The following is a 12,835-nucleotide window of genomic DNA, read 5'->3' as shown; positions in this document are numbered from 1 at the left end:
TGACTTAGAGATATCCACCAAATTACCTTCATTTAGCTCCAACTAACATGCATCATTCTACAGCGCGACACATTCCAATTGTGATCAAAAGTCATATATTACATGAATGAAGCAATTATTTGCATATATTTCAATTTTAAATAATAATTATTATCTTACTAGGTTTTTGCACAGGGTCATAACAAGAAAAGGAATGCTGGTAAAATACTAAATTTCCAAGAGACCATTTCTGCGTGATACCAGAAGAGGATCACACATAAGAAAAGAAAACAAACCTAGAACATAACGAGACTGCAAGATCATATGATAACTGGAAGCGAGACACCATTGGAGGACACCTAATAGCTGCACTATGTATTGCAGCTTCTCTTGCAACACTCGACGATTCAGTATTAGCCATATCAGCAGCATCTCCACAATAATATCCTAAAACAATAAGATCGAATAAACAGAATAAGCACTTTAATTTCAGATATTGATATTAAATAACTTCTCTAGATAGATCAATAAATATCGATAGGAATTAAGCCAGTACAAGTGACTTACCAGGACTGAACCCCGAGTGATAAGCTCTTGGGAAGTGACAACAAATTCTCGAGCTTTTTGCACCAGTAGTCAAGAAAAACATTGATTTAAGAGAGTGACTTACAATGCAATCAAAGATTAAATCACTAAAGATGCAGAACAACAAAAAGTGCTCACAGACCTAATATTAACAAATGATGGTATCTAATTATATCTGTTGATTCTCAATGGATAAGAAAATCCCTAGCGGAATGCTAAGTCCTCAAAGGTACCTAAGATTTTTACAGTACTTATGTTCCATATATTCTTCTCATGATGTAATCTTTTTTTCATTTAAAACACCTTGCTGTGAGCTCATAACTCAATACCACCCAATATCTATTGTCGAGTATGGACTTGAATTTTACTCCTTCAACACTTCAAGTGCATAAAAAGATAAATGCAGGAGAGCACTAACACACCTAGCCCCTCGAAAGAATAGCTCGCACTACCAATGAACTAATGAATGGGTTCTGCATAAGAGTGTAGGGGACAAATGATAAAGATGATATGATAGCATATAAATAGTCACCTGCACCACGGAACACCAGCACTAAGAAGCACATCCAGGGACATCATCTGGTGTTCTCACCAAGTGTAGCAAATGTAACTGAAAGATATCTGATGAACTTCATTAAAGAGTTTAACAGAAGATGGAACACAAAAAAGGAATCTGATTTTATTATCAATTATTAGTTAACAATGATTCCCAACCTCACATACCTGGATAAACCGCATTCATGGGCCAGTATAGATTAGAAGTGAAAAATTTATAATACTTGTCTATATGCACCATGGTAGGCTTCTTTAACTCATACATGCAAGCACATACATTTTCCTTTTAAGGGGCGGTCATGTAAGATGCACTACTGCTATATACTGAACTTGCACCCTCACCCTGCTGGGATGGCAATCTAAAGGGAATAATTCATTAAGATTAAAGAAAACTATAATAATATAGAATTTGAATATTGTTACAATAAATACAAGGCCAGAATCTATCTCCTCCTCCTCCCAACCAAAAATAGTAGTCACATAAGAAAAGGCATGCCAAAGTAGAGGATTTTACACACAAAAATTTTCAGCACTCAGAAATGTGACAATTTTTTAATAAATCAATAAAGAAAAGAAAGGACTGCCGCAATGTCATTAAAGTTATTGCCTCCAACAGAATGAAATACTATGTGCACATAATCTCAAAACACAAACGCCGCAATACATTATGCAAATGCTAACTTATCATAACGAGGGTAAGAGGCCAATCACATCACAGCACTTCGTTTTGCCAAGTATAGAGGAGGACAATCAAGCTTCCACAAAATCTATGGATTTCAAAGTGTTATCATCCTCGATGCTAGCACAATACCCTTTTATCTCCTCACATCTACCTAGTCGGGACAGATTCCGCTTTTCTTTCTTTTCTTTGGCCACTATTTTTTTTTTTTTCTTTTTTCTTCCCCTTTTGCTTTAGTCACGGCTTTTATTTTCTTTTTTTTTTTCCTTTGTTTTTGCCCGCGACTTCTTTAGGCCGGGCCGTTTTCCGGTCTTTTGACGCGAATGACAACACTTGTGGTGAAGGCACCCGGTTACTCAACCAAAAAACGTCGCATTCTGGCCTTTTGACGCGAATGACAACACTTGTGGTGAAGGCACCCGGTTACTCAACCAAAAGACGTTTTACCTAAAGTGCTTTGCATACTCATAGCTCCGGCCACCGTTTTACGTGAATAACAACATTTGTGATGAAGTTACCCAGTTACTAAGTGACCTAAACCAGCGGAGTAGATGTAATTTCCTTTTCCTTACTTTTCTTTCTTTCTTTCTTTTTTTTCTGGAAGGGGAAGGGCCTTTGAATTTTTCAAAATGGATGCATGTCCCATGTTAGGGATATAAGGATCAATCGGATAGGGTTTTAGCAAACAAATATGATCTCACAAGAATCCTAAGATTTAGTAGAAGCAAAGATATTCCAACTCTCTTCCAAAGCAATTCCAACTCTCTTTCAAAGCAATTCAAAATGCATGAAATTATGCCTCAACGACTCCACAGTTAATTAAAGCAACAATCACATAACGCTAGTGCATATTCATGTCTCAATCTTATGACTTCCTAAATCACATTTATTTGTCAAATTACTAAAAAATAATATAAACGGAAGTAGTTTGATAGTAACTGGCAAAAGAAAACAAAACAAAAGTAGTTTGATAGGATAACAAAAGATGAACAAAAATTTAAAAAAAAGTTACCCTCTGGTTCCTATGTGTTAATTAACACTACACATATTTCATGGAATTCTTTACTTTTGAAATGGTTTTATCTCATTTGGAAGGTGAATTGGGCTGTTCAAATCAAAATTAGAATATGAGAAGTTTCATGTAATTTCAATTGAACCAAGAGTCTAATCCTAAAATGCTAAACAATTACAGACATCCCAACAATAAAATGTCAGAGCTTGATATACCACAAAGAACACAATACACATCGTTTTACTTGAATGAGATAACATAAAAGCACAACCAAATTAAACAAGATGAGAAACACCCACACCACAGTAGTAAAGTAATTGAAAACCACTAAAAAAGCATCCAACACTATTTATCAAGGGAACAAACTTGCCATAGATAAAAAGAAAATCACAACCCCATAATGTAGATGATAAATATCAAGAACTCAAGATAATAATGCAAACATATAAAGGAATGCTTGATCGATGAAATGAAGAGTGAAAGCCAAGAAAATGATCAACTTTTTACCACCATTATCACTTTGCAAAGACTTTCTAGTTTCTGTTTCATTGTTTTCAAAGACCGTCTTTGCCACCTCATACACCTTCCATTCGCGTCCAGCATGCATGAAGACATAAGACAAACAGATAATTTTGAAATTCCACAACCAAACTGCATGTTCACAAGAGGAATTAGTGTACTGTGCATCATTCGCCATTGTTGGATAAATAAATTACAAATAGAACTTACGTCTGAAGTCTTCATGAATCCTCAAGCTCTACCGCCTTCTTGGATCATTCCTCCCAACCTTCCTTAAACGAGTGTACAAGCTTGGTTACCTATGTAGTCCAGAAACATTTTAACACAAAGACGTTGATAAATGCATTAGATGTGGCAAATGTCTACACACATATATATATATGAACAACCAGTGCATTGCTTAAAAAAGATAAGTAGTTGTTAAGACGAAGCCTTAACCAACCATCAATCATGAACTTATAAGGGCATCATACAACTAAGAACAACATGAATCATTACATACACACAAACACAGCCAAAAGTGACACTCTTATAAACAAGACCGTCGTGCTTTGTTATGTCGATCGCCAGCATGGTAAGTCCTCAAAGGTACCTAAAAGATTTTGGCAATAATTATGTTCCATTTATTTTCCTCCCGATGTCATTGTGCTACTAGTGCTTAACTTAATACCACCCAATCTCCATGCCAAAATATTATACTCCTTCAACCCTTGAACAACATTAAAAAGATAAACGTAGGACGAGGACCAGCCCACCCATCCACTCAAAAGAATAGCTAGCACTACCAATGAACTAATGAATCGGTTCGCATAAGTTTCAGATCTATTAACAAGTTGCAATTTTCGAGAAACAAATACAATAAAAGTGTTTTGGGGGTAGCTGATCATAAATCAATCTTGAGTAGCATAATCATTCATGATACATGTACTCACAAAGCTCCACAACTCAGTAAATTACCAAATGAAACAATATTTGAGCAGAAGCTCATCAGCTTCAATATTACCCAAACTGACTAAATACAGGAATATCTCGAATAACGTCTACATAAGACCAAACTGTACAGGAAATCCTAATTTGAGGATTGTTCAAACAGCAGAAACACCCTCTCACTCACAATATGGTATTAGAAGATGAATGTATTCAACTTGGAAAGGAGACTGAACTGTTCGTGGTAATAACCAACAATGATAAACTGTGAAGGTCCTTAAAACCATCAGAAATTGAAGCTGGTTCTTGAATTATAGAAGATAAAGAGGGATGAAAATTGGATTTGGACAGGTCAAGGGGACCAAACATCATAAAAGAAAAAGTGGCTTCCATTAAAACTTCATGTAATAGAATTCATCATTCACAAAAAGAATTAGCATGGTTCTGAAAATTAATTGTTACAAGTCATAAGAAAAGCGGAAATCTCTGCTCACCAGAAACATGCAGCTCTAGTTCTGATGTGTGGCAATTAAGCTACCTTATTTAAATTATTTACCAGAAATATAAGCACTGCATTCTTCATTTTTGTTTTTCTTTTTTGCCTTTTCATTTCTTCTCTTCATTCTCTCAAATATTATTCCTTGCTGTTACCAATAGAGGCATAACCATGCATGACATTGTAATTATTAGCTTTCTTATATATGTAAAAAACAAACATTTTCCAACATTTAAGTACCTGTAAGCATGATAATAAAGATCTATGAAGCACTTTATTCTCCACAACACACCTAAATGAAAACCACAAACAAGATAATCTGTGAACATTACAGGTTTCATCACAGAGGGAGACAGCTGCAGAATTGTGCTTACCCTAGTATTTCTTTGTTAATGTCTCTGGTATTGTACCTTGTATATCCAAAACCAGTGTAATCCCAAACCTAGAAGAAGACATTCATCAAATCAGATGTAAACTGTTCCAACAATCCTTAGTAACATTTTTCTAATTTTAAGTAGAAGAAAATTACTGACCATATGATATTATAATAGAGCAAGTTAAACACATTAGGATTGTCAAAGCAAAAATTAAATGAAAGAAGCACTAGAAAGCAAGATAAAGATGACATGTAAGATGGAGGGAGAAAGTATTTGCAAGCAAGGAAGTGAGAGCAAACTTAGGACATCAACAGAGAGTATTCCAGTATTCCTTCTTTATCTATCAATATATGAACAATGAGAAAATATTGGGCCAAGAAGGATTGTTCAAACAGCAGTAACATTTCGCAATACCATAATTTGAGGCCTCCTCCTCGCTCTGTCTCCCCCCCCCTGCTGTTCTTGGTTTTCTTTACTCTATTCTTTTGGGTGAGAAATGAACACAAGAAAAAAGAAATGAAGGTGAGAGGGTTTCACCATGTGAGTGTGGGTGGGGTTTGATGATGGGGAGAAAACGGTGGTTTAAGGGTTTTTTCCAGCGGGGTTTTCCTTTCTTGGATTTGTACCCACATCCTCAGCTGCTTCTCCCGCGGGTGCTGCCGTACAATCACATTCAAACCCTTGAGTCGGCCATACCACCATGAACTTCACCTGCTTTCTTTAAACTTTTTCCTCGAAGAAGTGAACAGAGAAGGGAAATGGTTTGATGGTGGGGTTGGGTGAGGGTATTTTGGCGGTGGGAGGACTGAACTGCGGCGTCTCTCCTTCGCCGGCTTTGCCTTTCTTGGAGGGAGAAACTGAGGGGTATTGTTTGAGGTGTGAGAAGAAGAATTTCAAGAGGTGTGACGGACTTCCTCGTACCTGCAACATCACCCACTTGCCTCATCTGCTTCTCCACATTCAGCAACATGTCAATTTTCGCTTCCAAATCTCCGCCTCCATACTCCTACAAAATTAAACCAAAACATTCGATAAATCACAGCACGAGATACAAAATGGGTAAGCCAACAATAGCGTATAAGCTAATTGGAAATCAGGAACGCGCATTTGCTTACCATTTCGATCGAATAGATACGACCAATTGGGGAATTTTTCGTGCAATCGATGAAAAACAAAACCCTAGAGAGAGAGAGAGAAAGAGGAGAGAGTTGTGAATATGTTTTACCATGCGACCATCTTACCGCTAATAAACCTTTTACAAAATTATAAAATTTTTATTATACATTTTGACCCCTAAATTATGTTTATTATAACAAAACTTCCCATAAAAAAATAATTTAATGTTGACAGAACAAAAACACCCTTTTAACTTATTTTTATATTTTTTGTTTCACTTCCTAAGTATATTTAATTAAAAAATCTCTCTCAAACTACTTTTAGTAATTTTAAAATTTTCACTCAAATTTTTGTTTATAATAAAGTCCCCGTAAAAAAATAATTTAGAGTTGACAGAACAAAAACGCCCTTTTAACTTATTTTTATATTTTTTGTTTCACTTCCTAAGTATATTTAATTAAAAAATCTCTCTCAAAACTACTTTTAGTAATTTTAAAATTTTCACTCAAATTTTTATTTAAACAATAATGTTCAAAATGTATAACTTTATATAAACTATATAATACATAAAAAAAATTTACAAGTTCAATAGGAAAATATGTTTTACAAAGAAAATTATTTACAAGCTCAATTTAATTTTATAAAAAAAGTATATTATATAACTTATAATTTTTATATTAAATTACATGCATAAATATTTAAAATATAGCAGTCTGAATTATATAGCTCCATATTATAAGAATCTTGTCCAAGATACAACAATATTGTATGATAGGCTTAAGAACTATTCCGACTGGATTATTTGTTGGGAACATACCACTACATGCTAGCCCTAATGTGATTGATGAAGATAAAATTGCCCACGCGTTTAATAATTCGTCCCGTAAAACGTTATCTTTTATCGCCCCGATGGTTCAAAATGGGAAAACTATAGTCCGGTCGTCCTTGGACACAGTACATGATGGATCCAAATGTTGGAAAACTACGACTGTCGGATATTTTCTGGGGAAAAAGCCGTATTATTATCATCTGAAGGAATACGCTCATTCGATGTGGCAAGCACTGAGGGAGGTCACAGCGACAGCTAATGGATTCTTTTTCTTCCAATTTAAAACACTCATTGATATGGAAGACGTGATCGAAGGGGGACCTTGGTTGTTTCAAGTACAACCAATAGTTTTGCAAAAGTGGGAACCAGGTATGGCCATGAGAAAGCTCCAACATAAGCATGTACCTATTTGGATTAAACTTAGACACCTTCCTATGGAATATTGGACTACTGATGGATTGAGTACGGTTGCTAGTGGAGTGGGTAAACCTCTTTACCCGGATGCAATAACGAGAGCATGCACGAGATTGGATTTCGCTCGTATATGTGTGGTGATTGATGTAGCACAAAAGTTGACAAAACATATCATAGTCATGACATCAGATGAAAATGGAGGGGAAACACCTTGTAAAGTCGATGTTGAATACGAATGGCTACCTCCAAAATGCACAAATTGTATGACTTTGCACATGGCAAAGGACAGTCTACTAAACAAACCACACAAACCGAGTAAACCACCAGTAGCTGTGTATGTGGCAAAAACAAACATTCCTCTACCACAACCAAACAATGAAAATAGCAGAAAATCGATGAGACTGACAATGGTTGACATACCGAGACGTGAGGAGGGATAAATGCTTAGGGAATGCAAAAATGCCAAACATGATGATAGGAGTAAGGCATTGGTTATTTATAATGCCTTTGATACTTTGAATTAATTGATGACGTAGGTGAATTCTCCAGGGGTCCTAACACAAGCAGCCCCATTAATCATAACCCATGTTGAACCTAGCCGTGTGGAATGTCCGTAGGCTGAATAAACGAGACCATCGGCTTGCATTAAAGGACCTTGCCTCAGAATTCAGGTTACATTTCTTGGGCATACTTGAAACACGTGTTCAACTGAATAATGTTATGCATATACAGTCCTATTTGCTACCTCAATGGAAGTGGTTTGCTGATTATAATTCCATTGGAAATCGTATATGGCTAGCGTGGGATGAGAATTTTATTGATGTCCATGTTCTTGACCTGGGTGAACAATTCGTGCAATGTCGTATCACTAGTAGAGTTGTCAATGAATCTGTTATTGTTACTGTTGTTTATGGTGCAACTGAGGTGACTGACCGTCAGATTTTGTGGACTACACTGGAGACACTCGCTCAGCAGTGCTCAGACGTCCCATGGTTGGTGGGAGGGGACTTTAATGCAGTACGCGACCTTAATGAGGTATGTGGCATTTCAGGAGATATAAGGATGTCCACAGTAGAATCTAATACCGGTATTCTGGAGGCGGGCCTGATTCCACTTCCAATGCAAGGTGCATGGTTTACATGGCATAATTGCAGTACAACCGCGCGGAGTTTATGGAAGCGGTTGGATCGGATCCTTATTAATGATTGTTGGCTGGCAAGGTTTCCTACCTCATCCTATCACAGTCTTACAACACGGACATCTGACCACTCGCCACTGGTTCTACATGGGGATTCACGACAACTTAATGGAGGTATGTTTCGATTTGATAACTATCTGGCCCTTTCACCTGAGTTCATTCCCAATGTACAGAGCATTTGGCATCATGAGGTCGTTGATATACCTATGTATGCCGTGACACGTAAATTGAAGGCACTTAAACCGGTCTTCCGACTACAGAGGAGGAATAAGGGGGATTTGACGCTGAATGTCCAATTATTTAATACCGGTATTCTGGAGGCGGGCCTGATTCCACTTCCAATGCAAGGTGCATGGTTTACATGGCATAATTGCAGTACAACCGCGCGGAGTTTATGGAAGCGGTTGGATCGGATCCTTATTAATGATTGTTGGCTGGCAAGGTTTCCTACCTCATCCTATCACAGTCTTACAACACGGACATCTGACCACTCGCCACTGGTTCTACATGGGGATTCACGACAACTTAATGGAGGTATGTTTCGATTTGATAACTATCTGGCCCTTTCACCTGAGTTCATTCCCAATGTACAGAGCATTTGGCATCATGAGGTTGTTGGTATACCTATGTATGCCGTGACACGTAAATTGAAGGCACTTAAACCGGTCTTCCGACTACAGAGGAGGAATAAGGGGGATTTGACGCTGAATGTCCAATTAGCCAAAGGTTTTCTCGATGAAGCACAACAATTGGTGAGCTCTGACAGACAGAATGAGCTCTAGTTACTCCTGGAATATTGTTGTCGAATCGTTTATGCTAAAGCGACAAAACTCGAACAAATTATATTGCAGCAAAGAGCTAAGATGCAGTGGATGAAAGACGGAGACCAATGTTCCAGGGTTTTCTTTCGTAAGATTGCTCAGAGACAAGTAATGAGGAGAATCTTGCAGATCAATGATAAGAATGGTACCACACACACGGATCAAGGGGAGGTCGCCCATGAGTTTGTCTCATACTATCAGAACCTTTTAGGAGGTACCAGACGACGGTTGACAGTGGATATTCGATAGCTTAGACCAGGGGCGAGGCACTGTATTACTAATGAGGAAGCTAACCACTTACTCCTACCATTATCGCCGAATGATGTGAAGTAAGCAGTGTTTGACATTGCTGAAGACAAGGCGCTGGGACCTGATGGTTACTCGTTAGGGTTTTTTAAGGCGACTTGGCCTGTGGTGGGGGAAGAAGTAACGAGGGCGGTTCTGGATTTCTTTTCTACCGAAAAACTACTAAAACATATCAACTCCACAATTTTGGCTCTAGTACCAAAGGTACACACTCCTATGTCGGTTAATGATTTTAGACCGATTTCATGCTGTAATGTTTTATACAAGATCATTGCGAAACTACTTGTTCAGAGACTTAGTATTTTGCTAGACAAGATTATTAGCCCCCGTCAAACAGCTTTTATTCCGGGAAGAAGCATTGGGGACAACATTATGTTAGCCCAGGAACTATTCTTGGGCTATAACCAGATGCGCCTACCTCCCAGATGCGCGCTTAAAGTGGATATCAGGAAGGCCTATGATACGGTGGAGTGGGACTTCTTGTTAGCAGTTTTGCAGTTGTTCGGATTCCCACCTAAGTTCACAAGGTCGATCGAGGAGTGTGTTTCCACGACATCATTCTTGATTGGTCTCAATGGAAAACCTCATGGGTTCTTTTTTTTGGGTAAAGGTAAGTAACCTCATGGGTTCTTTACTGGAGCGAGAGGATTACGACAGGGAGACCCACTATCGCCTTATCTGTTTGTCCTCGCTATGGAAGCTTTACATTTGGGATTCCTGCAACGAATTGAGCAGGACATGCAATTCACCTATCATTTGAAGTGTGAGAGTTCCAAGGTTTTCCAGATGGGATTTGCAGACGACCTACTTCTTTTCTGCCGAGCTAACTTTGACTCCAATAGAGTCTTCAAGGAGGGATTGGATTGGTTTGCGGAGGTGTCGGGCCTTAGGCTGAATGTTCAAAAAAGCCACTTAATCATCTCCCATTCGGCTCAAGAATTGAAAGATCAGATGTTGGAGATTTTGGGCTTCCAAGAGGGGCATCTACCGATGAGGTATCTGGGTCTCCCCTTAATCTCTTCTAGATAGTCTATCTCTGACCGTTAGCCTCTTATTTCAAAAATCGATGCATGCATTACTGGATGGGAAGGGATTTCTTTATCATATGCTGGGCGGGTACAAATCGTCAAATCTGTACTTTCGGCATTAAGTTTATACTGGGCATCTGCATTCATACTACCTATGAAAGTTATCAATGAAATTGAGAAGAGGTTGAGGAATTTCCTGTGGAAGGGTACGACGTCTAGTGGCTACGCCAAGGTAGCTGGAAAGATGTGTGTCGACCGGCAGATGAGGGGGACTTGGGTTCAAGGACATCTCTACCTTGAATCGCGCATTAATGAGCAAGAAATTATGTGATGTTATCCGGTGTGACAGGACATCCATCTGGGTTCAATGGCTTTACCAAGGCCGGTTATGGGACACATCAATTTGGACTGTCCGTGAACATAAATTTTGGATAATATTTATTTTAAATAAAATAATTATAATAATTGAGATTATGTTTTTTTGTGATGACTATAATAAAAATATTTTAGAGGGTGCAAACAATAAGGGTATTTTTTTTATAAAGCTTTTGGTCGATATTATGAGGGAGTTTGTTATATTTTATAGTTTAAAGGGGTATATATGACGATTTTATGTATACTTTAGGGATGGAAAGTGCATTTGACCCAAAATGTTATTTTATTTTATTTGACATTTTCAATTGAGGATTTTTACAATCAAAACTAGTATAGTAAGTTCCTTTTACTAAATTTTTTTTATATTTATACATTTAGTTGTTTTTGTTATAAATGTTATTAACTCAAGTTTTTATATATATATATATATATTATATTTTGTTGTGGAAATATGGCATAGCAAAATAATATTGCTATTGTTATTTATTTTAGAGGTAAATGGATTGATTCATATGATTGTGTGAGTTAAAATCACTCTTTAGTCATATTTATGAAAATATATTATAGTACAACGTTTGTTGAACTAGAGTCGATTTTGTATGAAAAACTTGGTCTTAATGTTTGATACAAAGTTATATGAGATAACATATATTGTATGGGATAGTTACACCTCCCATTCTTAAGTTTGGTGTAACTACACGTAAATTTTATGTAATTTGAAAATATTAAATATAGTATTCCTAAAGTTTGTTTATGTTACTCAAAGTTCACAGAATTTGCTAATATGAATAAAAAATTGAATGAAAATCCATTATTACCCCCAATTCACTTATTATTGACTTATTGCAGGTCAAACAAATCTTTTTATAGCCAAACTACCCTGCATCTTCACATGTTAATGCATGTCATCTTCACATGTTAAGGCATGTAAGGAAGTATATTTTCTAGTTTAGTCAGAAAGTATTATTTTACTTGAAATAAGTCAATTGGGCGTAAATATGAATTGTCATCCTTTTTTAAAAAAAATATTAGCAATTTTTATGAATTTTAAGTGACAGATGGGTAAATTTATTAGACGAAAACAAACCTCATGAGTACTAAATGTAAATTTTCAAATCACAGGAGATCTACGTGTAATTATATCAGATCTCATGGAAAGACAGTGTAATTATTTGGGCCAAATTGCATAAAACCCCCATGTAATTTAAAAACTCAGCAAAAGCCCCCCTTCTGATTTGAAAATAGGCAAAACACCCCTATGTCTATTTTTTTTTTGGATAAATGTAAGTTTCATTAATAAAATAATAGTACAATACAACATGGTGGTTATCAGTTGGTGTGTCCCCCGACAGGCCAAGGGATATGCCAAAGTCTAAATAAAGCTCGTGTACTGACTAAACTAGGTAAAGTAATGCTATGTATCCGCTGCCTGATGTCCTCAATAATTACTACTGCCATGGTGCTGGGTGTCCTTTCGGTTTGCTCGAATCGTCTCAAATTCCTCTCCTTCCAAATGTGGTAAACACATGATGCTAATAGCGCTCGGTAAGACATGTTAATAATGTGCTTACCCCTCCATTTCCAGGACGCCCATGTAATATCCGTCATCCAGTCTCTAT

General features: G+C 37.1%; 1 protein-coding gene and 1 long non-coding RNA gene across 3 annotated transcripts; both read right to left on the bottom strand.

Annotated features, from left to right (window-relative positions):
- Positions 1–187: 187 nt before the first annotated feature.
- LOC105178985 (lysine-specific demethylase JMJ705-like) lies at positions 188–3,536 on the bottom strand. 2 transcript variants are annotated; one of them, XM_020699492.1, is made up of 4 exons: positions 3,318–3,536; positions 1,097–1,174; positions 547–599; positions 188–426 (listed from the first exon to the last, which is right to left on the bottom strand). In XM_020699492.1, exons 2-4 carry the CDS (start codon positions 1,141–1,143, stop codon positions 251–253), a joined length of 276 nt encoding a protein of 91 aa, XP_020555151.1. In that variant the 5' UTR covers positions 1,144–1,174; positions 3,318–3,536; the 3' UTR covers positions 188–250. The 2 variants fall into 2 exon arrangements, with proteins under 2 accessions (XP_020555151.1, XP_011100873.1); XM_011102571.2 differs by lacking the exon at positions 3,318–3,536 and having other exon boundaries at positions 1,097–1,517.
- Positions 3,537–4,763: 1,227 nt separating this feature from the next.
- Positions 4,764–5,196, bottom strand: LOC110013310. The gene is made up of 2 exons (XR_002288485.1): positions 5,127–5,196; positions 4,764–5,044 (listed from the first exon to the last, which is right to left on the bottom strand). It is a non-coding gene; the product is annotated as an uncharacterized LOC110013310 (long non-coding RNA).
- Between the last annotated feature and the right edge of the window lie 7,639 nt (positions 5,197–12,835).

Source organism: Sesamum indicum, unplaced genomic scaffold, assembly GCF_000512975.1.
Source record: "Sesamum indicum cultivar Zhongzhi No. 13 unplaced genomic scaffold, S_indicum_v1.0 scaffold00119, whole genome shotgun sequence".
Taxonomy (NCBI): Eukaryota; Viridiplantae; Streptophyta; class Magnoliopsida; order Lamiales; family Pedaliaceae; genus Sesamum; species Sesamum indicum.
Note: the sequence above shows the minus strand (reverse complement) of the source record. Positions and strands in the feature narration are given on the sequence as shown.

Coding starts and splice junctions, on each gene's coding strand:
- LOC105178985 (XM_020699492.1), bottom strand. CDS start 1,143: ATGATGTCCCTGGATGTGCTTCTTAGTGCTGGTGTTCCGTGGTGCAG. Junction 600..1,096: donor GCTGGTGTTCCGTGGTGCAG/GTGACTATTTAT, acceptor TGGTGCAAAAAG/CTCGAGAATTTGTTGTCACT. Junction 427..546: donor TCACTCGGGGTTCAGTCCTG/GTAAGTCACTTG, acceptor TTATTGTTTTAG/GATATTATTGTGGAGATGCT.